The sequence below is a fragment of the Cucurbita pepo genome, chromosome LG01, assembly GCF_002806865.2.
Source record: "Cucurbita pepo subsp. pepo cultivar mu-cu-16 chromosome LG01, ASM280686v2, whole genome shotgun sequence".
NCBI lineage: Eukaryota > Viridiplantae > Streptophyta > Magnoliopsida > Cucurbitales > Cucurbitaceae > Cucurbita > Cucurbita pepo.
In genome coordinates, this window is record NC_036638.1 from 7,896,782 (window position 1) to 7,923,390 (window position 26,609).

The 26,609-nt window shown below is 33.9% G+C and overlaps 4 protein-coding genes across 6 annotated transcripts; 3 read left to right on the forward strand and 1 right to left on the reverse strand.

The window, feature by feature from the left end:
- The first annotated feature begins 2,838 nt into the window (after window positions 1–2,838).
- On the forward strand, window positions 2,839–9,192 carry LOC111778922 (tetratricopeptide repeat protein 5-like). Its single transcript, XM_023658937.1, has 13 exons — window positions 2,839–3,135; window positions 3,568–3,677; window positions 3,758–3,868; window positions 3,967–4,024; window positions 5,222–5,311; window positions 5,573–5,667; window positions 5,741–5,794; window positions 6,494–6,631; window positions 7,574–7,631; window positions 7,770–7,884; window positions 8,261–8,330; window positions 8,477–8,548; window positions 8,734–9,192. Exons 1-13 carry the CDS (start codon window positions 2,970–2,972, stop codon window positions 8,848–8,850), a joined length of 1,254 nt encoding a protein of 417 aa, XP_023514705.1. The 5' UTR covers window positions 2,839–2,969; the 3' UTR covers window positions 8,851–9,192.
- Window positions 9,193–9,884: 692 nt separating this feature from the next.
- On the forward strand, window positions 9,885–11,945 carry LOC111802737 (CAX-interacting protein 4). Of its 2 annotated transcripts, none has more exons than XM_023687224.1 (3): window positions 9,885–10,099; window positions 10,532–10,604; window positions 10,796–11,945. In XM_023687224.1, exon 3 carries the CDS (start codon window positions 10,821–10,823, stop codon window positions 11,634–11,636), a length of 816 nt encoding a protein of 271 aa, XP_023542992.1. In that variant the 5' UTR covers window positions 9,885–10,099; window positions 10,532–10,604; window positions 10,796–10,820; the 3' UTR covers window positions 11,637–11,945. The 2 variants fall into 2 exon arrangements, with proteins under 2 accessions (XP_023542992.1, XP_023542983.1); XM_023687215.1 differs by having other exon boundaries at window positions 9,886–10,099; window positions 10,762–11,945.
- A 404-nt stretch (window positions 11,946–12,349) lies between these two features.
- LOC111802727 (fruit protein pKIWI502-like) lies at window positions 12,350–16,015 on the reverse strand. 2 transcript variants are annotated; one of them, XR_002816294.1, is made up of 6 exons: window positions 15,177–16,015; window positions 13,591–13,690; window positions 13,409–13,504; window positions 13,245–13,325; window positions 12,572–12,718; window positions 12,350–12,485 (listed from the first exon to the last, which is right to left on the reverse strand). XR_002816294.1 is itself a non-coding variant. In XM_023687199.1 (5 exons), exons 1-5 carry the CDS (start codon window positions 15,761–15,763, stop codon window positions 12,656–12,658), a joined length of 927 nt encoding a protein of 308 aa, XP_023542967.1. In that variant the 5' UTR covers window positions 15,764–16,014; the 3' UTR covers window positions 12,350–12,655. The 2 variants fall into 2 exon arrangements, 1 of the variants encoding a protein (XP_023542967.1); XM_023687199.1 differs by having other exon boundaries at window positions 12,350–12,718; window positions 15,177–16,014.
- Window positions 16,016–23,406: 7,391 nt separating this feature from the next.
- On the forward strand, window positions 23,407–25,963 carry LOC111800087 (protein DETOXIFICATION 12-like). The gene is made up of 7 exons (XM_023683672.1): window positions 23,407–23,731; window positions 23,954–24,498; window positions 24,585–24,671; window positions 24,773–24,829; window positions 24,934–25,172; window positions 25,263–25,468; window positions 25,617–25,963. Exons 1-7 carry the CDS (start codon window positions 23,495–23,497, stop codon window positions 25,686–25,688), a joined length of 1,443 nt encoding a protein of 480 aa, XP_023539440.1. The 5' UTR covers window positions 23,407–23,494; the 3' UTR covers window positions 25,689–25,963.
- Window positions 25,964–26,609: the final 646 nt, after the last annotated feature.

Sequence of the window (26,609 nt, forward strand, 5' to 3'; positions counted from 1 at the left end):
GTGGAGTCGAAATCGCTAATGGATGGAGGTATCGCTCGACGAGGGACGCGAAGTTGGATCGCAAGGTTGTGAAGAATTTTGCCCTAATTTCAGGGTGCTTGGAGGTGATGAGTACGGTTGGCGGTGCAGTTGGGCTTGTTTTTCTTGGTGGATCTCTAGGAATCTGTTTGGTTTCTCTTCTAGTTCGTCATTTTTGGTAATTTTGTGATTTGAGGGCCTTTGTTTTCAAGGTTTTGGATCCAAAAAAGAGCCAACCATTTTATAAATTCACTTTTGGGGCTTCGGGGAGTATTTTAAAGTTTTGCGTGACAAAAGTCTTTTTCAATCGGAAAAATATATATATATATATATAGATTTTTTATGCAACCCTAAACCCATATAAAAACATCTTTTGTTTTATTTATTTATTATTATTTGTACTTTTTGTTTTGTTTTTTTTTTCTTTCATCTAATTATTAACGTTTTCGATTTTATTTTATTTTATTCTGAATTCTTTTTTTCATATAAAAAAATTCGATTATTTAGGTTTATTATATATAATTCTTATGACTTATTTTATTTTTTCAATTATTTGTATTTGGGGTATAGTTTTAGGTTTTCTTCGTTATTTTATTTTTTATTTTATTTTTTCTCGATAAAAAAAAAGTTAAATTAAAATAGATGCATTTATGTTGAAAGTAGTAAAATAAATTAATTATATTTAGTTTTTTTTTTTAACTTTGAAATTTTGAATTTTTTAAAAAAAAATATATATTTAATTTTTAAAATTTTTAAAAATAATTTTGATGTTTATATTATTTTATTTATTGATTTTCAATAAATAGAATAAAGTGACATTGAATTTTAAGGTTTTACAAGGTACTATTTCAATCTTTTTATACTTTTATTTTGGTTCCTATACTTTTAAAACGTTTATTTATTTTCATCTTAAATTAATTTTAAATATAATATAATTAAATATATATATATAGTATAAGGTTCTAACAGAGTACGTGCTTATCAACACAAATTAATCATTTTTAAAAAAGTAATAATTAAACAGATTAAATAAGTATATAATATATATATATATATATCACTCTCAATTGCAAATTTAATTTTTTTTGATGGATATGAAATTTTAATTTAATGTTTAATAAACCTTTAAATTTGGCAGGTTTTCAAAGTTTATGACCATATAAAACATAATGGTGAAAATTAATGATTAAATTTAAAACTTAAAATTTATATTATCTTTATAGTAAAAAACGTTCTTTTATATAAGTTATTTCTAATATATTTATTACAAAGTATATGTTAAGGAAATTATAGATTAAGTCTTATCCAAAATGAAAGTAAATTCAAAATATATTTGTAAAAAATAAAATTGCAACCTATATAGTCATTGAATTTGTGTGTTTATGTATCATTTGTGGTTGATATTATTAACTAATGTGTTTATTTATTTATTTATTAAAATATCATTTTGATTCAATTTTATTTGGCTCCATATTCTTTAAATAAATCTTCAATTTGTTATCGAAATTAGTTTATTGTTGATTTTTTAAAAAATCGAGTAGATGTTGCCTTAATTACGAAATATCAAATAAATTGACACGAGCATGTTTTGATAGTTAAAAATTTTTCGTTAATTTTTAGAGGTCTCGACTTTAAATCTAACATTAAAAAAATATACATTTTAATTAATAATAATAAACAAATATATCATTTTCCAGATTACAGTAACTTAGACCATGCAGTTTTGTTAATATGGACGTAATTAATTATATATTCTAATAATTACTGGATTATCCTTACATAATTATTATATATATATATATATATATATATATATATATATATATATATATATATAACAAAATGGACTAAATTAATAAAATATTTCTAAAATATTTTATCTAAAAAATACTCATAAATTTTGAAAATTTTCGCTATTACTCTTAATTTTTTGTAAATATTTATTTTAAATGAAAAGTAGTGTTTAAAAAATTTCAGTGAACTAAAAAATTTCATAATATCTTTTAATTTTTTTAAAAAATTAAAAAAATATTTTTATCGTTAATATTATATTTAAAAAATAATCATAAATTAGCATTATCCTCCCAACATTGTAATGCTACTTTTGAAAATTCATGAGTATTTTTAAAATATGATATAAACGGTAAAGATATTTTTTGAATTTTTTTATTTAGAGGTTTATTTTTCAAGCTGCTAAAAAGGTTTTATTTGAGTTTTTTAAGTTTTTAAAAAAATTAATGGTATAAGTTTTAAAGTATGTTTTAGATATATATATATATATATTTCTTTTTTTTTTGTAAGTTAAAGGTATTATTGAATTAAAACGTCCCAAATTCAATTATTTTTTCATTTAATTAACCTACAAAATATGTCCCAGTTAGTGTTATATATATATAATATGACAAAATTATGTGTTTTATATATATATAAACTATTTAATAAATAGACAATAAATAAGAATAAGAACAATAATAAATAAAAAATAGAAAAAAGAAAGAAAAAATAACAATAATTTGAATTCCGGTTGTAATATGTTAGGTAAAGGCAAACCAAATTTGTATATAACTAAATAAAATATTTAAAAAGTATGAGAATAAAATATATAAATATTAAGATTAAATTCATTTATTTAGTTATAAACTTTTAAAATTTTACGTTTAATCTTTAAAATTTTGTTTTTTTTCAAAAAATTCATAAACCTGCCAAACATAAAATTAAAAATTTGGAGTATAATAATAAATTATGTATTAAATACAAAATTAAAAAAAATGTGTGGAGTTGTAATGTATTTTGAGGTCCTAAGATGGGACTAGTTGTTTTGCCCCTTGATCCTAAAAAGCGGCGTCGTTTTGTAGTTTAACGATATAGGAATATCAACACAGTTTTTGCCTGCCTCCCATCTGGTGGGCTCTGCTCCGAGAACTGTCGCCGTCGGCCGATTGACGGAGGAGATGTGCAGCGAAGTCAAGGAAGAAACATTCGACAAAGCCGCAGCGGCGGTCGAAGAGCTATATCACATCAGAGACACCTTTTTTCCTGTAAATCCCGATGACAAACTTTCCAAATTACGGGAGCTATCGGATCTTGCTGTCAAGATCCTCGATTCCATTTCTCCAGGTCGATTCTGCTTTCATTTTAGCTTTTTCAAATTTTCTTATTGCAATAGCTCGACTTGCGATTTTATCCTTACCTTTTGGTATTGGAGAAAATGTTGGGAAACGAGCAGTAACAGAAATGAATCTTGGCACTGTGCTTGCTTTGATGTTTGATTTATGAATATCTTGAACTTTTAGCTCATTCTTTGGGGTAAAATAGGGTTTCATTACCTGTGGAAGCTACTGCAGTGTTGCTCGGTGTCTAGTGTATTGGCCTGTGTTTGGTAATGACATGAGTGCGTCCTAACGTAATTGTTCGTTGATTTGTTCCTGTAGCACATCTGCTTTCAATTATGAGACTAGTTAATTTAGTTCATGTTCTTTTTATTTTATGTTATCTTGGATCTAGCTAGAAATCTTTGTTCCTTATTAGTTAAGTTTCTTCGTGGGGCAGAACAAAGGAAATCACCTTTGCAGCGAGCTATGTATGAATATCTAAGAGGAAAAATGTTGGATGTATTTCCAGACTACAGAAAAGAAGCAGAGGATCATCTCTCCAAAGCTGTAAGCGTCTTAAATCATTAAGATTTTGTAGTTTGTATGCTTTTGTTTGGAGTGATGAATTTGACTGTTTCAAGCTCCAGGTTAAGTTGAATCCCTCTCTTGCGGATGCCTGGCTGTGTTTAGGTAACTGCATTTGGAAGAAAGGAGATCTATCTTCAGCAAAGAACTGCTTTACTTTAGCATTAAGCAAGGTTCCAAATGACTGTACATTTCCTTGGTTTCTTTTCATCTTGTATACACTTTCTATTTGAGTCAATTGCATTAATGTACTATACATTTATCATTGCAGCGCCCTGAGAAAAAATTACTTTGTCAGTTATCAATGCTTGAAAGGAAAATGGCTCAAGGCAAGTGTTTTGCTCCTTCATCATCTTCTTTCATTGTAACCTTTAATAGTAGAATACCCTGTCCATTTCTCAAAATTTTTCCTAGAATTTTCCTCCTTGTAAAGGGTTATTTTTTGAATGGACAAGGAAGATTACCTAGAAGTTCATTGTGATAGCGTAGGGAAGGAAATGTTTTTAATGTGCGTGTTTGATGCAGCTTGTTTGTTGCTTTCTCGAGAGAGTTTCAGTTAATTAGAAAATATCCCTAGAAACGGGAAAGCGTCTTGACTAGAGAGATTAGGTTAATTTGCTTTTTTAAACTATCAATTATAAAAGAATTGGTACTAACATTTCTTTGATATTGGAATGCCAAATAGAAGTTGCGAGATACTCAATCCCAAGTGTTTTTAAACTCCAAAACTTTCCTACCTACATTCCGAGCTCCCCGCAAACATGCAATATTACAATCAAACAAATGATATTGAACTTCTCCTAGATGCCAGAGCAAGAACCAACGGGAAGATCATTTTTTCCATTTGGGAATGATGAGCAACCAAGCAAGTATAAAGGCCTCTTGTAAGTCTCCCTGGAATTCCTTGAAGAAAGATGTGGTGAATATCTTCTGCCTTGCCACACACAAACCAAAAAAGAAAAAAGAAAAAGGAAAACCATCCAAGTATACTTTATGCAATTTAAAAGCAACGTCCTTTTTTGGGCATTAAGACTTCTTTGAGGCTGGTGTTATGCACTAGTCTGGACAATTTAAGAGTAATTTTTTGAGAGGAGGGAAGCCTCATTTTTATACAAATAAGAGATAGTCTGCTTTCTTTCTTTCTTATCATTATTAATTTTTTTGTGTTGATGAAAATATACTACCATCAAAATTGAGTTTTTCTTTTATCTTGCTACTGAATGGTGTTGATTTTTCAATTTTTTAAAAATAAAATTTGAATTAACTTTTCTGATGAAGTTTAGACTACTATCCACTGATATTAGCTAATCTTGGAAACCATTCATGTCATGTTATATTGGTCAGCGAAACAAGCAATCTTTAGACTTTATAATGTTATAGATCTAGTTTTCTTTTGCCCTCCAAATTAATAGAATTTTTCATTTCACTAACTTGCTTGTTTTGTTACAATTTCTGATTGACCATGATAATGAACATGTATATCAGCTCATCTCATCTGTTTATTCAAAATTTTGTTCCTTCTATAGGTACTGAGAATGAGGCAAAACTTGTAGAAGAAAGCATTCAACATGCAAAAGAAGCAGTTACTTTGGATGTGAAGGATGGAAACTCGTGGTGTAAGATTGCACATCAAAGCTTGTGATAACACTATGCTTATTTGTAATTATGACTTGCATGGGTTCTTTATATGCCATATCTTTGTAGTAACTTATTTGTAGGTCTTCTATAATAGATTGGATAACTTTCTTGTAACATGCTCAGAACTGGAACATTCTTTAATGTGCATATTCATTCCTTGTTGTCGAATACAGTCTTCCTATACCTTCTAGCTTACTCTTGCAATTTTCGTCACATATCCACACTAATTTGTCTCGCAGATAATCTAGGAAATGCATGCCTCACAAGTTTTTTTGTTACTGGAGCGTGGGATCATAATAAGCTTCTACAATCTTTGAAGGCATATCAAAATGCGGTAGGCATCTTTTGTAAGTTTCAGGTTTATTTTGAGGCTTTAAAATTTGCTGATCTTTAATATTATTTTACAGGAAAAAGATGAAAAAATGATGTCAAATCCAGACTTGTATTTTAATTGTGCAACTGTAAGTTAAATTTCTCCTCCCTTTTCAGTTTAATTGACCTCAAATGTGATTGCTTTCTTTCTATAAGTTTATTAAGTAGTTAAATTTTAAACCTTCTTAAAATGTATAATATTATGGTTACTGTCATTCAATCAATGAATGGAGTCTGTTTCAGCTCGACAAAAATTTCTTATGTAGTGGACAAAAATTGGTCATGATTAGCCTATCAATTTGTTTGGTCAATTGAGGAACGGGGATACCGTGTATTGTCAATCGGTGTAGGAAGAGATTTGTGAGGGTGAATAAGGATAGTTTCAGAGTAGAATGCGGTTGCAAGCATTTGAGAATATGTGCTAAATTCTTTCCATGTATTAGTTGAGGTGAACACCTTGGTTTGTTTCTTATGTTAGGCAATAGTTTTTGAAGTATGAGTTGAGTAAGATTCCCCATTATGATTAGGATACAAATTTTAATTATGAGGAAAGAGGGGAAGAAAATGGTAGTGGCAAGCAGTGGAAAGAATGACCTAATTTTTTGGTAGAGGTAGAGAGCTTTTGTTTATGAGTCGAACGTGAATCAAATAAGATAAGAGGAAACTTTTATTTCATTCCTAACTACTCGTTGCTACCTTTTGTAACACTTCACATATTGTTGTTGTAGAGAGTCAAATTCATTAACTTCTCTTATATATGCATAATTTCTGACTCGTTCCTCTTTTAGGTTAACAAATATCTGGAGAACTATGAGAGGGCCCTAAGTGGATTTGAGGCTGCTGCTTTGAAGGATCCTAGTCTTAGCGCTACTAGGGAGGTCCACAAGATGGTGAATCTTCTTGACAAATTGGATAACATGTTGAAGGTATGCTTGCATCTTTGCGAATAAATATGATAAATCTTGCACATCTTTTGACTACGTGTTGATTTTGTTTCTTTGTTTCCTATTCTTTTCCTGGTTGGCACAAGCTCTTGTTGTTTTTAAATACATTCACACGTGCATATAGTTGTTTATAATCATTTTCTGTATCTTGATTTGTGGCCTGGTTCTTAAATGCGGCTTCCATATGATTAGTGGTCTTAGAAATAAGAAGTGAAAAGACTTTTCCTCTTAGTTTATTTATATATTTTGATTTTTTGTGGTCTTAGAAGAGAAAGGGAAGGTACAAAAATGGGTGGATAAGTAAGGTGGGGTGCCATCTAAATACCAAGAAGATTACAAAAAAATTTCTCCAACCGATTGGATGTAAAAAAAAAAAAAATAACCAAGTGACTACAAATCAAAGAACTCCAACTAGACATAAGAAAGGAGTGCAACTCAGAGCGCTCGAAGATCTCTCTTTATGGAAGATTTGCCTATTTCTTTCCATCCAAAGCTTCTCATGAACTAGCAAAAGTTGCATCCTTAGTCCTTGACTAGAAAAGCCCACCAAGGTAGTGAGCAATAAGTCTTTAATTGAATGAGGAAGAGGCATGTGAAAATGAACTTGTTGCAAAATCTCAATCAGAATCTCCTAGAGTAAGCACAGGCCAAAGAGAGATGATTACCATCTTCCTTACTGTCCTTACAAAGAGTGTACTAAGAAAGGAAAAGAGAAACCTTCTTTAATTTCAGTTTCTCATTAGGTTCATGCATTTTCTTTCATTTGCAAAACATAAAATATGTATGCGAAACAAACCTCATATCCAGTCTCTACTTCATTAGTTTTATTGAAAAATAGGAAAATGATAACATGACTGGATAAATGTATGCAGATTTTCCTGAGGCTTAGTATACAGATGATGTTCATATTATTTTGTCTTCTAGGCACATGCTAAAACACGAAGAGTCACGTCGTTTTCATCATCAGTGGATATTGTTAGTTGTAAGTAACTAGACCTTTAACATATTAATCTCTTCTACACTGAATATGCAATTTACTAATCATCAAATTTTGTTCTTTTTTTTCCCTCCTTTTATTCAATATTTACTGATTGTTTTATGTTTGTTTTAACTTTTTAAGCTAATTCGTCATACAAGAGAGCCACTGTAGACCTTCTGTCAGAGGGTCTGAACAAATCAGTTGCAGTAGTTGGGAAGGTGTTGTTCTTCATTAAGCATGATAGTCTTGCCCCACTGTAAGTTCCCCCATGCGTATTGACTCTGATGAAACCAATTTCCTTGTTAGTTAGTTCATCTAGACACTTCTTTCATTTGTCCTTATGAAAGTTTGGGTTTCCATCAACAAAAGCCAGCCACTCCTTAACGCGCACGTTTTAGCTATTACAGCAGCTACCCTATACTGTTTCTCTTCTGCTCCTGTAATGTTGTGGATTTTTTTATTTATGTACTCTTGTCTGTGCCGTACTTGTGTAAGTTCAATTGGGGTCGGGGTTTGATTGAGAGAAAAAAAAGGAAGTGTTTGCTTATATTCTACAAGTTGCATAGTATTTTTATTCTTGCATTCGTGTCTGTTGCCAAGATTATCACACAACTTTGTTGTTTGGTTTGCAGATATTATTTGGTGTGTGATTCAAACCAAGTATGCTTTGTTGTATCTTTGTATGGTTTGCGGAATGATACGGTAAGATACAGTAATACAGGCGATTTGATTGCCAATACCGATCTCATGTTAAGATTGCTTTGCTTAATCTTTAATGCACCCTGCAACAACCATGCCTTGTGCTGTTATCTTTCATCAATCTAATGAAAAAAAAAAATTCCTCCCAGGTTAAGGAAGGAGATCAGATAACATTACTGGAACCGTATTATCGCAACTTTGATTTTTCTTGGAAGGGAAAGGTATATATCTCAATTATTTTCAATTTTATTTTTCTGTCTAATTTAATTTAGATGCTTGATTGTTAAGTGTCTTGTGGCATGTTTAAAAATATTGCTCATTACTGCACCAAAAACAACAATTCATTTGCACATTTATCCATAAAATGACATGGAAATGAGCTTAGAGTTTGAATATGTTGAACCAGCATTACCAGTTCAATTCAATCCGGGTCGATTTCTTAGAACAAGTTCTTGTCAATGGAAAAGCTCCCTCTGCTCACCAGGCAGCCCAGACATCAATATATGCCCAACACAAACCTTGAAAAGCTGTTAGGGGGCTGTATTATCCATGGGCTTTGATGCTCATCTGTGTGTTAGGTGTAAATAGATTTGAAAAGTGAATGGAAATTTTGAAGAAACAGCACCTAGAGGAATCAGAAGAAAATAGTTGCATAGGTAGTTTCAATTGTTGTTGTTGCTTGGTGTTGTGCCTTGAATTGAATCTTTTTACAGAGTGATTGTTGTATTTAATATTGATTTCCCACCCAAATGGCTTTGTATAGTGCTGATCTTGACAATGATCATGAATGCTTAGTTTTATTGTACACTATGGATCATCCATTTAAATCCAAGTTTGCTAATACTATAGACTATAGCTTCTCATTCACAACAAGAACATTAGAACTAAGAACTTGATTCTTTTCTGGGTTTTCTTTTCTTATTTTTAATGTAAGTTTCAGATGTATTTTCATTCGAAGCTTAATTTATAGCGTGTTTGTCTCTCAATATAGTCTTCATTCTCGTTTTTAACTCAGTCCCCTATACTAAATGCAGGTATAAGTTTGTCTCTATTTCATTTTTGAACTTTCGATTTTAGGATAGATTCTTGGACTTTAAAAACGAAGAACTTTCAATTTGATGTCTAAAAGTATATTAAAAAAATTAAGTTAATTAATCTATGAAATATAAATATAAATTAATTTTTATGTTTAAAAAATTAAACTTTTAATTTATCTAATAAGTTAAATGACCTAAAGTTAGAAAATTGAAAATTTAAAAAACTTATTTTGTTATTTTATTTTTCTTTTATAAATGAGTATAGTTTTAATTCAATCTCGCCAAATTATAAGCAAATTAAAAATGTTTATTTTCATAATTTTAGTGTCTAAAATTAATTTAGAATAAAACCTATCAATTTTTCCAATTGACTCAGTTTTTCTAATTCTAAAAGGAAAAAGTTACTAAAAATAATTCAACAAAATACAAAATATAAAATGTAGAGACTAAAACTGTATTTTAAATTAAAAAATATATATATTTATTTAAATTTAAAATTTGGTAAAAGGAAAGGGAAAAGGTTGATGGTGGCGGCAGGGCGCGTATATAAAAGTGGCATTTGTTCTCCAATTTAGGCATATCCCTCGGAGCTTTCTGAAATTTTGAACTCCCAGTCGATACAAAGTCAAAAGACAAGCCCTAACCAGCTTTCTTCTTCTTCTACGTCTCCTTACTTCCATTCTTCCTTCTTCCTCTTTCTCTTGCAATCTTGTTTCAACTCGCCTTCAGATTCAGGTACGTAACATTCCAATCCCCTAATCAGGCCTTTTGATCATCAGACCTAGCGATTGTTTTTTTTTTTTTTTTGTTCTTCTTCCTTTTTGGGTAGATCTGAGTTTTATGGTTGGTTGATTTGTGTGGTGGTGGTTGTTTTCTTTTTCGCTGTATAGATCTCTTCTGATCAAACCCCCACTTGGCTAAGGGTTCTGGGGTTCTTTGTTTTGTGGGTTTACGAGAATTTTGCTGTTCATAGAGTGTTTGTAATAAAAAGAGGTAGGATTGCTTTAAATTATAGGGCAGATTAGTTGAAGATTCATTATGATAGAACCAAGTGGGGAATGTGCAGCATGGCTTTGCAGTTTTTCTTAACACCATCGAGGTGGACTTGTTTGATCTTCGTCATAGTTAATAATCTGTGGATTTTCTTGTGCATATGTTTATGTGTAGTGAGGAGGCCTGAAGTTGGCTGTGGGGAGCTGAATTCTTATCCTGAAGACTTCACTAATTTTCTGCAGATAAGGTAAGAAAGTGAACTACATTTGGAATAATTTTCTTGTACTAAAATATTGTGGTCCGTCGTTTTTGTTGTAGCATCCTTCAATCTTTTCTTTTTGTGGAATGGGATATGATTTCAGCTTAGATGGGAAGAACTAACATTGTTTTTTCTCTTTTGTGAGATGCACTTCCGGTCATCATCATACCAAAATGCAGGTTTTGAGCTGGTTTTTATATCTAAATGGACACCAAGAAATTCATCCAATTGGTTGAGGAGAAGAAGAAGAGAGCTTTGGAGAAGAAGGAAGCCCCATTGAAATGGGAACAAAGACTTGAAGCTGCTGCTAAGGCAGAGGCTGCTGAAGCCAAAGCAAGGAAGCTTAAAGCTGCCAAGCATAAAAGAATATCAGTATCAAATTCTGATACTGATACAGAAAGTGATAGCCATGAGCGAGGAAGGAAAGCAGGCAAGAGAACTCATAAGAAACACAGGAGACATAGCCACTCTGATTCAGGTGACAGTGAGAAGAGGAAAGAAAGAAGATCTAAGAGAAAGCTGAAACGACATCGCTCATCTCACGATGACAGCAGTGATGAATTTGATGGGCATTCTGATGATGAAGGTAGGAGGAAGAAGAGAAACCATAGAAGACATGCGCATGACAATTCAAGTTCTGATGAAAGTTACTCTAGTTCTAGTGATGATGATGTTGAGACAAGAAAAAGATGTCGTTCCAGGCGTCACAGACATCATAGGCAAATTGGCTATTCATCATCTGATGATTCTAGCAGTGAGAATAATAATCGAAGGGAAAAGCGTGTAAGGCATCGTCAACATGAACGGCCCCATCGATCATGTAGTATCGATTCATTAGATTGTAATTACTGGAGGTGTGATGCTAGAAGCCAGGCCTCAGGGAGGTTATCTGATGCTGATCATGAAGATTCAGCATTACAATACAAGCACAAGAGTAGCCACCATAACAAACACCGGCACCATCACTCAGGTGCCAGTGGTTTGACCCAGATCGATGAAGAACATGCTGACAATGACTGATGGAAATAACTATGGTCGTTCCTAGGATTCTCATTAACCCCAAATACTACTAGATGACATGATGGGAGATACTCATTTATGATGATTCTTGCAGATATTGGTTGATTGTTCCTATGCATGTTCGTTTCTGTGAATTGCTACTGTATCATTGTGAAGACTGTTCTTTCCTGCGATTTAGGATTAACATCTAACACTTTATTATTCAGGCCACATAACCTTTGGCTGTAGTTCTGCTGCTATTAAATTCTTATAACTAAGACGTTTTGCCTAAGTTTTATTGGCCAAAGTTTGATGGCCTTCTTGTGTTCATGTGGGTCTTTCATACACTTCTACTGCTTGTATACTTAAAGAATTTAGTATTCCATATGATAAATGGACTTGAAAGACCAAAAAATGGTCATATGCTGAACATTATTTATCAATTAAGATGAATATGATGCAATTTCCTTACCAGAAGTTTTGATGCACCTGCTGGTGACAATGCGGAGAACATCCTAGCTCAGGATAAGATAACAGAGAGCCGAGCTGACCCTCATGGCAAATCTTCGAATATCCTCTACGCCTGTTGATCTTCCACAAAAACCATATCTATTTGATTAGTTTTTAGTGTTTAGCAATCAAATATCGTTAGCAATGGACCAGCAAAATCACGCAGTTTGGGGATGGCATGGTATCATCATCAAAATGAGGCTTTTTCTGAGCTTAATTCTAAATTATAGGATCTTCAAATATGGAAAATTTTATTGCAAAAATATGAAGTTCCAAGAAATTTCTAGCAGTACGTGTGAACCTGACCTCCAAATGAGAACAGATGGGAGGTAGAAGTTCTACACCTTGGCCGCATCAGTCCTGAAAAATTTGGACATAAATATTGTAGATGTTTCTAGTCCCCAAAATACTTTTTTTTTTTATCTTGTCCAAGCTGAGGTGCTTACCCTCAGCAGTAGGGTGAAACAAATGATTATAAACAACTTCGACCTAATGGATTACAACAATGCTATCATCTGTTTGTTTCTTTTTTAAAAGTTCTTTAGTATCTTCTCACTAGAGACTCCATCTGCTACAAGAATTGATGTAACTTCCTGCAAAAACAATGAGAAAATGAGTGTTTGCTTTAGAGATTATCATTTCAGCCAGGATATAACACTAAATTACTTGATCATTATTTTCTCAACTGAATGATTCCACTAGGTCATTCATTCACAACCAATATAATAAGCAGAACAAATGGCAATTTTAAGAATCTAGTCCTCGAGTAATCAAATCATATAATAGCACTACACCAAGCAAACATCAGGATGACCTTGACATTACCCTTCCTTCATAGCAGTGGTTCAGGAACATATAATAGCACAATCTAGAAATAACAGCGACCAGAGGTTGAGAGATCAGATGAGGAAGGTAGGGAGGTGGCTAGATTTATTGCTCTTCGGGCAGGATCACTAGGCCTTTTTGTACTTGTGATATTGGTCCTGTTTTCAGATTGGAGTCTCTTTCTATAATTTGTTTTGAGGCTCTTTTTGTTTGGACTTAGTTTATGTATGTCTTTGTATTCTTTCATTTTATAATAAATAATAATAAGAAGAACAGTGAACTAGCACAGGGTACCTCAGCCATCTGTTTCTGACCACAGAGTATAGCACCCGACGAACGAGGGTCGAAAGCTTTCTTTGCTTTCGTGAAGGCAGCCTATAAGAAGGGGAAAAAAACGGCAGGCGTTAACCCACATTCCCACAATTTCAACAGAACTAAATAAGAAGATGGAGACCAACCTGAACATAGCCACTTTCACCAGTCCAATCATTCTCAGGTTGTGACAATACAGGCACAACCTTAACACCAGAAGATTCCCACTCATCGAATCTATCCTATAAAAGAAAGAAACAAATGAGTTGCACAGATCTTGTTTCTGTAGATAATAAGCGGCAATGCAACAAGTAAATATTAACTAGACCTGATAAGCCATTCTTTTGAGGTTTCTTGCACCATAATATAGCCTCACATCAGACCTCTTACTGGCGCCAAAGCCTGACTCAATTAGAGATCGTATTGGACTACACAAAATCAATAAGTAAACAGTCAGACCAGCAAAGCAAACGGAAAGTAAAAAACTTAAGTTATTTCTACTGCATATGGCCAATACTGTTCACAATAAAGTATACCAAAGTTCCCTAAACTGTGGAACAACTGGACACATTGAGCAGCAAAAGAGTAGCAACATCATATCCTATAGCTAAGGAATAAATCCCGAGAGCACTGTGCCCTATAAAGCAAATGAAAAACAAAACCTACTACCATCGCATCCTATACATAAGGGAACATAAGATCAATTATGTTCAACAAAACAAGCCATGACCACAAAATATGAGCAGATTGTAGCCTGATGATTCGTTTAGTTAATGAAAAGGAAAATTATTTACAATGTGACGAACAATAGTTGATAAGTATAGCAATGCTTATTCATTAAAACGATCGTACAAAGAGGAAATATCCAAAATATCCAAGACGATTATACAATAAACTCAAACACTGAGAAATCAATACAAAAACAAGAATCAAATAACCCTCTGCCTCCATATCCTCTCCTAGGGAGATTGAAGGGGTACACAGAGGTATCAACCCACATCTCATTACACTTCCAGCCCTATCTACCGAAGCGAATATTAACTGTTTGAACTTCAAAAGGAAATATTCTAACTTAAGACGTTCATAATGAAGATTCAATTGTTAACACAACGGTAGAAAATGGGAAGTTTAATTTTTCATCTGATTGTGAATTGAGTTAGCAACTATGTAAGCTAAGTAACTTTTGCTTTGAGATAGCACGCTCTAAAGAATACTTCTCTAAATTTAGGAGAACAAAGACAATGATATAATTTTCGGTTGAGTGAACTCTGCACAGAAGCTAAGTTTCCATGCATTCAAACTATTTAATTTGAACGATCTCTCGGACAATATTGGTTTCAACAACTTTGGGTTTGCTCAGAAGGATGCTTACAACCGTAGGACTACAATACTGATCATGATCTCATCTCAAATATATACGCCATTTTTACAAGACACCCTAAAATTTGCATTAATGTCTTTAGAGTTTATCCACTGTTTAGACACTTCAGACATATAGAAGATGAAAAATATGAACCGCTCCCAGTTTTGTCATAGTTTTTGTCGAGGGATCTTAGTTCCATACAAAGAGAGTACAATTACAAACTCTCTATCGTTGTCCAACCTGACAATCTCCTGCCCTGACCTTAACAAGCCACTCGAAATGGCGACTATTTGCTCTTGAATTTCCGTTTTCTACACCAGGAGCTAAAGCTAAAGGAAACAAGATCGATATATAACCTTACTGCGCATATAAACATTAACCAAAAATCGAAGTTCACAATCTTCTGATTCTAGTTCGTTATTAATTGTACGATAACATCCATATGTCTGAAGAAAATTAACGAAGAACAGAAAACTGGAAAACAAATCATGTCGGGATAAGTTAAGCCAAAGGAGGAGAATGAAGTTCTAAAACGAGAAATGAGCGCGCACCTGATTCCAGATCCAGTAGCAAAAATAAAAACGGTAGGGTAATCTTGAGGCGGCGCGATTTGATCGACATCGAACCCCTTCCCCATGACCTGACTGAGTTGTACGACATCTCCTTTCTTCAATCCACAGAGAAGCTCAGCGATTGAGCCCTCCACGCTCTTCACCAGGAACTCAAACACGCCTTCCGCAGACGCAAGTAACGGAGGAGACGCAATGGCAAGGAACGTCGGTTTCTCCACGTCAGGGACACGAAGCTGCAGGTATTGACCAGCACGCGTGTGAGAAGCAGCGAGGTCCGGCGCGTCTGACACGTCTATGGAAATATGGAAGAGAGATTCCGCGGCAGGCTCGACTTGGGCGAGAGGAGCTTGAGTCCAAGCAGCGGTGTCCTGACGTACGGCAGCAGCAGCAGCGGTAGCGAATCGGCCGGAGCGCTGACGGAGGTTAAATCTAAGATTGCCGGGCGTCAAGCGGCGGAGGAGAGACATGGAAGAGGGAGGAGGGGGAAAGAGGGCATGGGGAAGAGAGGAGGAAGGGGAAAGGGAGAGAGAGAGAGAAGAATTAGGGAAGGAAATGGATATCGACATGGAGATGGAGCTTAGTTATATACCGGAGTTTGGCGTTGACGGCGGAAAAGGGACGAAGAAAGCCGGCGGCTTTGGCAAGATGGTCAGGTTACAATGAGGTGGCGATTTGATAGAACGCGCCGCTAAAACCAAATAACCGGGAGGAGAAAGATTAATTGGAGTTCCACGTGGCGCCTTTACAAACCATCCTTGGATGCTGGAGGATAACTAGATCGATGAGATTAGTTTGTAGCATACTCTCAGCCGTTGGATTTGTTTGATTTTCTGTCTTTAATTTCCTGCCATTTTTGCTGTTATATTTTCTATATATACAAACATATACATTGACTAAGAGTATTGAATTAACATATATTTTCTTAAGTTCTTATGCACTAACAAATATAATTTGACAAACCTGAATGAGCATAGTCTAATGACAATAGCTAGCTAGCTAACTAGCAGTAAAAAACTTCAACATCAACTAAATAAATTAGTCTATGGGCTTGGAAAAAGAAAGACAAGAAGGAGGGCACCATTTCATTATTCAAAGAATTTGGGTTAGGAATTACGAATCTCTACTCTACCCTGGTATGATACTGTTCACTTTGAGTATAAGCACTCGTGAATTTGCTTTGAGCTTACCCAAAAGGCCTTATATTAATGAAGATAGTATTTCTCACTTATAAAGTCATGATATTCCACTAAATTAATCAATGTGAGACTTACTCCCAATAATACTCAACCATTTGATTATACTATAAAATGTGGTAAATTGTTGTAAAGAAAAAATGGCAAAATTAGTACATGTCCTGCTGTTTCTTCCTCCCCTAGTTAAAAGAACACAGCAAAGGCCAAAGGGGCACAGGGAGAAGCCGTATGCTGGTGAAACTCTCTTTCAGATTCTGCAACAAAACTTAGAAACAGAGCAGAAGATCTCTGCTTGCGTTGCATCTCAACCAAAAATTGAAACCCTGTAGTAGCTGGTATTATTCTCCAGCACCTCCTCAGTGATCAATCTTCATAATTTTCAGAATGAAGGAAGTGTAGCCCTACCAACGGGCACCTGTCAAGTTTTTAAATGTTAGAAAAGAAAAATCCCATGGATTATCCTGAAAAAAGTTGGGCTAAAATGGTGTACGCCCAATGTGGAACAAATGTACTCACAACACCAATGAATGGAATTACACAAAGAGACACTAAGACTCACAACACCAATGAACGGAATTACACAAAGAGACACCAATACTCACAACACCAATGAACGAAATTACACAAAGAGACATCAAGACTCACAACACCAATGAACGGAATTACACAAAGAGACACCAATACTCACAACACCAATGAATGGAATTACACAAAGAGACATCAAGACTCACAACACCAATGAACGGAATTACACAAAGAGACACCAATACTCACAACACCAATGAACGAAATTACACAAAGAGACATCAAGACTCACAACACCAATGAACGGAATTACACAAAGAGACACCAATACTCACAACACCAATGAATGGAATTACACAAAGAGACATCAAGACTCACAACACCAATGGACGGAATTACACAAAGAGACACCAATACTCACAACACCAATGAACGAAATTACACAAAGAGACACCAACACTCACAACATCAATGAACGAAATTACACAAATAGACAGACACCATTATGTGGTTCGGAGAGAAGAAGTTCCCCTACATCTACGGGTAGCAACCAATCACTAATAAACAAAGTGTTATGTCACTCAAGAAATCAAGAAATACAATGTGACACACAAAACTCCCCAAATCTCTATGATTAAATCTAATTCATAGTAACCAAATCAAATCTAATCCAAATAACCAATTCAAATCAAATGTTATGAACATTTACAACCTAACCAAGAAACAAATTGTCCAAAAGGCAGAGCAAAACATAATACATAATAAAGATAGGAGCGAAACATAATAAAACGCATGATGTCTTGATCTGTGGAAGAAGCAATCAAACTCAAGAACGTGCATCAGCTGCAGGATTCAACAGAAAATACAGAATTGATGACCATCTACAAAATACCAGTTCACCATTCAATCAAAGATAGTAAACCGGAGCACGAGATTTGGTAAAAATTAGACAATGTTCAAATCTCCTTTATTAAGCATTAGCCTACTTTAAAACTAACATATTTCACAAAGGAACAGGTCTAGAAGACTTTCCTTACATTGAAGTTATCATAACAAGGGGAAATAAGTCGAACTACCGAATTATAATTCCCTACAATAGTTGTCCACATCAACTCATTCTGCTCAAATTTCCAACATAAAATCTTACATTGTGTACAAATTTGTAGAAATGTAACAATAATAAAGGGATCTGAGGATATCATTGATCACCAAGTCCATGTCATGCGAAAAAGAAATCCATCTCCACTTCATTCATACCACACCGATATGACGACACAACCAAATGTCAAAACGTAAATAAACAAGAAAACGCCATTTAACCTAATCAAATGAGTAGCAGCGACGAAGCAAATACCAAAACTCACAGTGATAGGAGAACCAGTATTGAGCACTCGCTGTCCTCTAACAAGCCCTTTAGTCCCATCCATAGCAATAGTCCGAACCATGTTCTCCCCCAAATGCTGAGCAACCTCGAGCACTAAACGGATCGGGTTGCCAAGCACCTCAAGAGCCCTTAGGATAGGCGGCAATCCTTCATCGAATCTCACATCGACGACAGCACCAATCACCTGACACACCTGTCCAAGCGCACGGCACCAGTAAACTCATCAGTAATCTTCCCTCCTTTTGCGGCATCCTTCGCCAGAGGCAGTGGTGATGGAGGCGCAGCCGCCGCAGCAGAAGTCGCATACTCGGCCACGCGAGAGAGAATATACCCGTAAGGAGAAGCGCGTGAAGTTGTAGTGGGTGAAATTCTTGGATTGCGATTGGAGAGAGGAGATCTGGAGGAAGCTCTTCCGGCGGAGGATCTGAGAAGAGAGGAGAGAAGTCTGCGTGAAGCCATGAGAAGGGCTTCAGAGAGCTGAGGAGTGGATGGTTCTATGGAGGCTGTGATCGACTCCCTGGCTTTATGCATTATGCTGTTGCGTTACGTCGATGCTCACCATGCCCAAAATTGGAATTTTACTTATTTATTACTTTTACTTTTCCTTTTTCGCGCTGAAATTACCTCTCCATATGAATGAAAAAATTACTCCTTTTCCTTCTTAATTTTACCTTTATTATTCCCTTGAATTAAAACAAAACTGTGAGTTAATGGTTAAAAAATATTTTTACCATATCTTTAAAAAAAAATTAAATAATATTAACATCGTTTATCTTTGTGTAAAATTTTAAAATTTTTTACCATCAATTTAGATTAAAACAATTATTTGATTCAATAATAACAAAAAAAAAAGTGGGACAAAATTTGAGTTTTAAATAATTCCTTTTATTCCGTTTTTCCCCGGTTGAAATGGGTTTACGTTTATTGGACCACGTGTCGGTGTGTCATTGGTTCCTCCATTAAATTAGGAAACAGTCAACAACCTTAATGGGCTGAATGTTTGGCCCAATAGGCTCTAATTTTACCCAATTATGGACCCCTTTTTTATGGGCTGGGCTTTTACTTTTTGCCCAAAGTTTGCAACTTTGGAATTAATATTTATCGTACAATTTTGGGAAAATAATATCAATAATATGAATAAAGTGAAATTACCAAATTAACTTGTGTATGCGTGTGAAATCTCGATTCTCACTCTCGATATTAACATATACCTGAAATATGAAATTACAACGTTACCCTTGTGTAAAATATATAAACTTTCTACTCTGACATTGAGTAGCAACTAGCAAAAATTGCACAAATTTTCAAATTTGTTTATTTGTATACACGAGACTAAAATAACATAAATTATAAAATGCTATAAAGTCGAACGATTTTCTAGCTACGCTTGAGCATGTCGTGCACATCGGGACTACAAACAAAATTGTCTAAAGAACCGGTTTTGATCCATAAAAGCTAGACGTGTTAAGGGAAACTATTTTTGGGAGGTTCATGGATACAGATTTGGTCCATCCTATGTTGTCAATGGAGATGGTGGACGAAGAGATGGGATGCAACGAGCTTAGATGTCAAGAGCGCAATCAAATATATAAACAAAAATATAGGAATACGAAGGTTAAAAACGACGATGATGTCACGAAAATTATATCGAGTATACGTGGTAGCATTGTTCGAGTTTTCTAATTTTTTTTTTTTGTTTATTATTCTTTTTAAATAATAGTTATTTTAAAGTTTGTCATTTTTTAATATAATATTTATTAAAAAACTGAAAAGAAAATTATACAGCAAACATGTATATAATATTTTACCCACCTAATTTCTAAAAATTTAAATATTTTACCCACCTAGTTTTTAATAATTAAAAAAAATATAGGATATAATTTTTAGTTCAAATTTCATTTTTCAAATAATAATAATAATAATAATAAATATTGCTTACGTGGCAAGTTTTAATAAAAAAAAAGAAAACGCCAATTAACCTTAATACTGATTAATCATATTTTATATTACATAATATCGTCATAATTAGCATAAATAAATATATATATAAAAAAAAGGTCCACACGGTTCATATAATATTGATTTATATAAGTTTATTATTGACTAATTTTTATATTTGAAAGCGATATAATTTAAAAAATATTAAAATTATTGGCGTGTACTGATTTTCTTAAATTAAGGTCCAAATCTCACTACTTTGTATTTAAAAATAAAATAAAAACAAAATAAAATATACTTTTTTGTTTTTTCTTTATGTCACGTGCATCACAAGGTCAGAATGTGAATCCAGAAGATACGCCTCCACCATACATATATTTATTGCTTATTTATTTATTTTGAGATAGCATGGGCAATTTATTATTATTTCATATTTTATGATATATATAATTTAAATAACAATTAAGTTTATATATGTGTGCCCGGATGGACACCATAAGGAGTAAGGATTGACAGACTGTGGGGAAACTTATCAGGTCTAGACATAATAAGGATTGACAGGCTGTGGTGCATGGTCGTTCTTAGTTGGTGGAGTGATTTGTTTGGTTAATTTCATTAACGAATGAAACCTCAGCTTGCAAACTTGCTATGTGGAGGAATCTCTCTTTGGCCAGTTTCTTAAAGACCCTACGGCCGCTTAGGTCAAGGAAGTTTAAGGCAATAACAAGTCTGTGATGTCTTTACATGTTTTGGATCGCACGCGTGCTACAATGATGTATTCAACCAGTCTGTAACTTTATCTGACAGGGCTGAGTAATCTTTGAAATTTCATCATGACAGAGATAAATCATTTCTAGTAAGCGTCAGTCATCAGCTCGCATTGACTACGTCCCTGTCATTTGTACACACTCGTCACCCGATTAAATGGTCGGGTGAACTGTTTCGATCGCATTTAATGAAATAGAAAAAGAAAAATAATAATTAAGAGGGAAATTATTGAACGTGGCCCAAAGATGGATGGATATAAGTGAATTAAAATATGGTGGTGCTTTAATTTTAGTGAGAGGACATTATTGCCGACCACTCTTGATATGAATAAATAAAAAACTATATATTAAAATATTTGTAATACATTTTGGTATCAATATTGAGCAGATTTTTGTGTATATATATTTAATATATTCCTGAAAGATATGTGAATAATTGGATTTAATAGATATTCAAATTTATGGACATAAATAATTTAAACATCCCTCCAGAGTATACTCGATTTAGAAGGCTATGGAGCTTCTAAAAATAGAAAATAATAGAGATAACCAGTTTTAAAATTATCTCTACCAGACACGTTTTATCATATGTTTTAAAACGGTGAAGTTGATAGTGATATATAATAAGATAAAAAAGATACATAACAGGATAAAATGGATAACCAGATAAAGTTAAATGATATATTTTATAAATATATATATATAACAAATAGTTCTAAAAAATATATATATAAAAAAATATAAATTCCAATTAGGAAAAAAGACAAAGTTGGCAACTATCTTGTTATAGACCACGTCAGGTCCACGTAGGAAGATATGTTAAGACAGCGCAGAGTCCACGTAGGAAGATAGTAGCTCACCTTCTAAACGTGTCATGTTAGACAAGCTTAGCCAATCCACTTCATTTCCTTACTTGGATGCCACGGTAACATTCTTTCTTGGTAAGTGCAACAATATTTTTTAATTTCTCTAAAAGTCTATAATAAAGTTTTTTAAAGTCAATATATTACAAAATTAAATGATATATTTTATAAATTAAATAGGTATATTATAAAACAAATTGTTCTGTAATGAAAATATATATATATAAATTCCAATCAGAAAGAAAGACACATTTGACAACTACCATGTTATAATCCACGTAGACTCTACGTAGGAAAATAATAATTCACCTTCTAAAAGTGTCATGCACCTTCTAAAAAGTGTCATGTTACATGAGATTAGCCAATCCACTCCATGTTCTTATTTGGGTGCCACCATAATATCCCTAAAATGAAAATATTTAAAATTTAGAGCTATAATTAATTATACACAGTAGTATCGAAAATATCTTCCAATACGCAGACTAAATGAAAATATATTATCGAAGCAAATCTATTAGAGAGTATTTTAAAACAATGGCAAACACGTAGTTTTATTTTATAACAATTTTGTTATATATATATATATATATTGTTTTAAAATTCAAATGGGTTTATTTTACTCATGCTCCCTCCATGCTTACTATTTTAAATGAAAATAATAATAATAATAATAATAAAAAAACCTCTAAATCTAGGTACCTTGAATTCAAAGGTCTTTCTAATAAGTAGCTAAGCTTAGAGTGCACATGGCCATCTTGGCCACCTTTATGAGGTTACAATGTTCTATTATTACTATGCAAATGGCGCACAAATTTTCATAATATTTTAAGAAAAGTATAATAAATAACCATTCATCTAATTAATATATATATATATATATATATAAATACCGAGCTTAATCTATTAGTCAGTGTTTGATCGTATGTTACATTATATATAGATTATCGATATAAACATTTAGTCAATATTTCTCTTTACATTTTCTTATTCTAAATCTTTAATCAAAATTACTGTTTGCATTTTCTAAACTTTTAGATGGAGTGTGTTGTTGTGCCGGAATGTTTTATTGTAGGGTCCCACGTTAGTTGGAGATGAGAAGGAAACATTTTTTATAAAGGTGTGGAAAACTATCGATGCGTTTTAAAATTGTGAGTATGACGACCATACGTAACGGGCTAAAATGAATAATATTTGTTAATGGTGGACTTGGACCGTATAAATGGTATCAGAGTTAGATTCTGAGGCGGCATGCTAGCAAAAACGCTGGCCTCCCAAGAGATGGATTGTGAAGTCTCACATCGATTAGAGAGAGAAACAAAACATTTTTTTATTAACGCTTGAGACGTTGTTTTAAATCGTGAAGTTGATGGTGATATGTGTTTAGGGTCATAGGAAGGAAGAAGTAGCCATTGTTGAATAAGAAAGTAAAGATTTGGATAGCGGCAAAAACGTGTACAGATCTGGGTCACGCTTTACGCACACAGCTGTATTTTATTGTTTAGTTCATACTGCCTTTATAAGAACGTTACCACTGCATTGATTTGCTGCATACATCTTCTTCGTGTTCATTTTTTTGTTAATATTATTATTATTATTATTATTATTATTTTTGTTTCTAGTCATAGCCATGGCCGATTCTCCATTGCTGGAATGGGTCGAGAATCGCAGGGAGACGACATGGGATGCTTTCTTTACGGAGGCGAAGACTGTTGGGCTCTTAGCGGCCCCATTGGCTGCTATCAATCTGTCTCAGTTCTTGATACAGACTGGTTCTTTGATGATTGTAGGTCATATCGATGAACTCGCTCTCTCAAGCACCGCCATAGCCATCTCTTTAGCTGCTGTTACAGGATTCAGTGTGCTTGTAAGTTCCTCTCCTTTCTCATTAATGTAGTTCATATGTATTCTAGGGTTCAATGTTCTGAAATACTTTCCTGTAGATCTGTAATCTTCAAATTATTGATTACTCCATTTCAATGATTGAGATTACTTCCGTGAATCCTCTGAAATCAATTGGTTTGCTAAGTTATCCTCTGAATTCGTTCTTAGAAGCCTGATTGTGATGTTCTTTAAACTAAACTTGCAGATAGGCATGGCTAGTGCACTTGAAACACTATGTGGGCAAGCTTATGGGGCAGGACAGTATCATAAATTTGGGAATCATGTTTACACTGCTATATTGTGTCTGCTGTTTGTTTGCCTCCCTATAACTCTGTTATGGATCAACATTGGGAAGCTACTTGTGTTGATTGGGCAGGATCCTTTGATATCACGTGAAGTTGGGAAGTTCATGATTTGGCTTATTCCTGCGCTCTTCGCTTACGCATTTCTACATCCACTTATGAGATATTATCAGATGCAAGTTTTTGTTCTTCCCATGCTCATATTTAGTTGGATTACCTTTTGTTTGCACATACCTCTCTGTTGGGTTTTGGTGTATAAAACTGGACTCAAGAACCTTGGTGGAGCCTTGGCCATGAATATTTCATATTGGTTCAATGTGATTCTTCTTGCTTTATATATGAAATTTTCCCCCAAGTGTGAAAAAACTCGCGGTGTTGTTTCTATGGAGCTGTTTAAAGGAATTGGTGTCTTCCTTCACTTCGCTATCCCTTCTGCTGTCATGACTTGGTAATCTACTTTCATTTTCTTTGTGTTCTTGATCTTGAATAATCGATATGGGGTTTTTGATTTGAGTTTAATGGTGGTGATTGCAGCCTTAGTTGGTGGTCATTTGAGCTGATTATCTTATTGGCTGGGTTTCTGCCTAATCCAGAGCTGGAGTCTTCAGTTCTATCTGTTTGGTAATCTTCAAAATCCTCCCTCAATGAAAAAAAAAAAAAAAAAAAAACGAGTTTCTTTTGAATCAAATGGAAAATGATTGAAATATGACATTTATGAACAGCTTCAATACCATGACAACAATATTTACAATAGCATATGGAATCGGCAGTTCTGGCAGGTATGCATCAAGACATACATACCTTTGCAAATTTTCTTGTTATCATGAATCAATCAGTCATTTTGATGAAAGGGTTGACGTTGTTCTTGTAATTGGTGCTGCAGTACCAGAGTTTCAAATGAATTAGGAGCTGGGAAGCCGCAAGCTGCTCGTGTAGCTGCTGGAGCATCGATATTTCTTGCAGTTGTGTCGATCATCATAGTGAGCATGGTTCTGTTCGCTCTTCGTCATGTTTTTGGTTATGCCTTCAGCAGCGATAGAGAAGTTGTGGATTATGTTGCTGTCATGGCTCCCTTAGTTTGTCTATCAATCATTTTTGATGCCATTCAAGGGGTCGTTTCTGGTAGTTAAAACAAAACTTGTGTGTTTAATGTCAATAAGCCTCGACTGTCTTGGCACGGCTAGTTGATCTGTTTTATTATTGTTGAAACAGGCATTATAAGAGGATGTGGTTGGCAGCGTATTGGGGCTTATATAAACTTAGGGGCTTATTATCTCTGTGGAAATCCAGCTGCTTTAGCTCTTGGTTTCTTGGCAAATCTGAAAGGGAGGGGCCTGTGGATCGGCATCCAAAGCGGCGCTTTCGTGCAGATGCTTCTACTATCGATCGTCATGAGCCGTGTAAATTGGGAAAAACAGGTCCAAATCTTCAGCCTCTCTTGAATTATATCCCATTTCATGTGTTTTCTTGTTTGATGAAAAGCTGAGAAACATACATTTGTTGATGGTTTTTAGTTCGAACATAGTATGAACCAAATGAACATTGTTTTGTGCTGGGATGTTACAGGCGGATGAAGCAAGGGAGAGGATGTATGAAGACAAAGGGCTTGTAAATAAATATGAGGCGCCAAGTGCTTGAATGCTGATTCTGTGTTCTGTGCTACATGAGATATTAGAAGAATATTTGATGCAAAGACCCACACCCATTGGGTGCTTAACTTTGATTTGAAGCCATTGGAGCCAGCACTGCTTTGATCCAGCTCTTAATTGTTGTGTGCATGTTTGGGAGTGGTCTTATAAACGTGTCCAAGTGGTCTCGCTCAATTTTGATGCTTTTAAAGTTACCTAACTATGTATCCATTTGTCAATTTGGGTAAAAACGTGAATAAATACAAAGTAATTATCACCTCAAAAATTCTACTTACTCCTTAATTGTTAATATATTTAATTTACTTTACTATTTACTGTTTATATCTTTACTTTAATAAAAGTCAAAATAAGGCAACTACTATGTTGAAAATATGACTTGTGTGATAATTATTTGTTTTTTATTAATAAAATATTTTATTTATTTTTTTCGACACAATGGCTCTCGAGAGACGTTTTGACTCGCCTTTTCTAGGCTCTTTATCATTCTTGCCTCAGCTACTCTTCCACTTTTTTAGGTTTCTTCCCGGTTAAAACAATAGATTATGCATTCGCCAATGAATTAGATCGGCAGCGATTTGATCAATACTAATAGAATTTTTGTGTAGTGTAGGACGAGATTTTTAATCGATTCTCTATATATCATTTTTAATAAAATTTTGGAATGGGTAGTCAAATTTAAAAAAAAAAAAAAAAAATTATTCAAATTGTGAGTTAAATTAGGTGAATATTGATGTTAAATTTAGATTTATGATTTATATATTTAAATGGAATAAGAATAAAAATATAATAAAAATAGATAGTGAATAGGTAATTTTGATTCCGTAGATGTTGGAAAATTGTATTTTATGGGGTTTCCAATGATTGGTACATGTTGAACGCAAGGGGACACCAAAGAGACAACTGGCCTGAC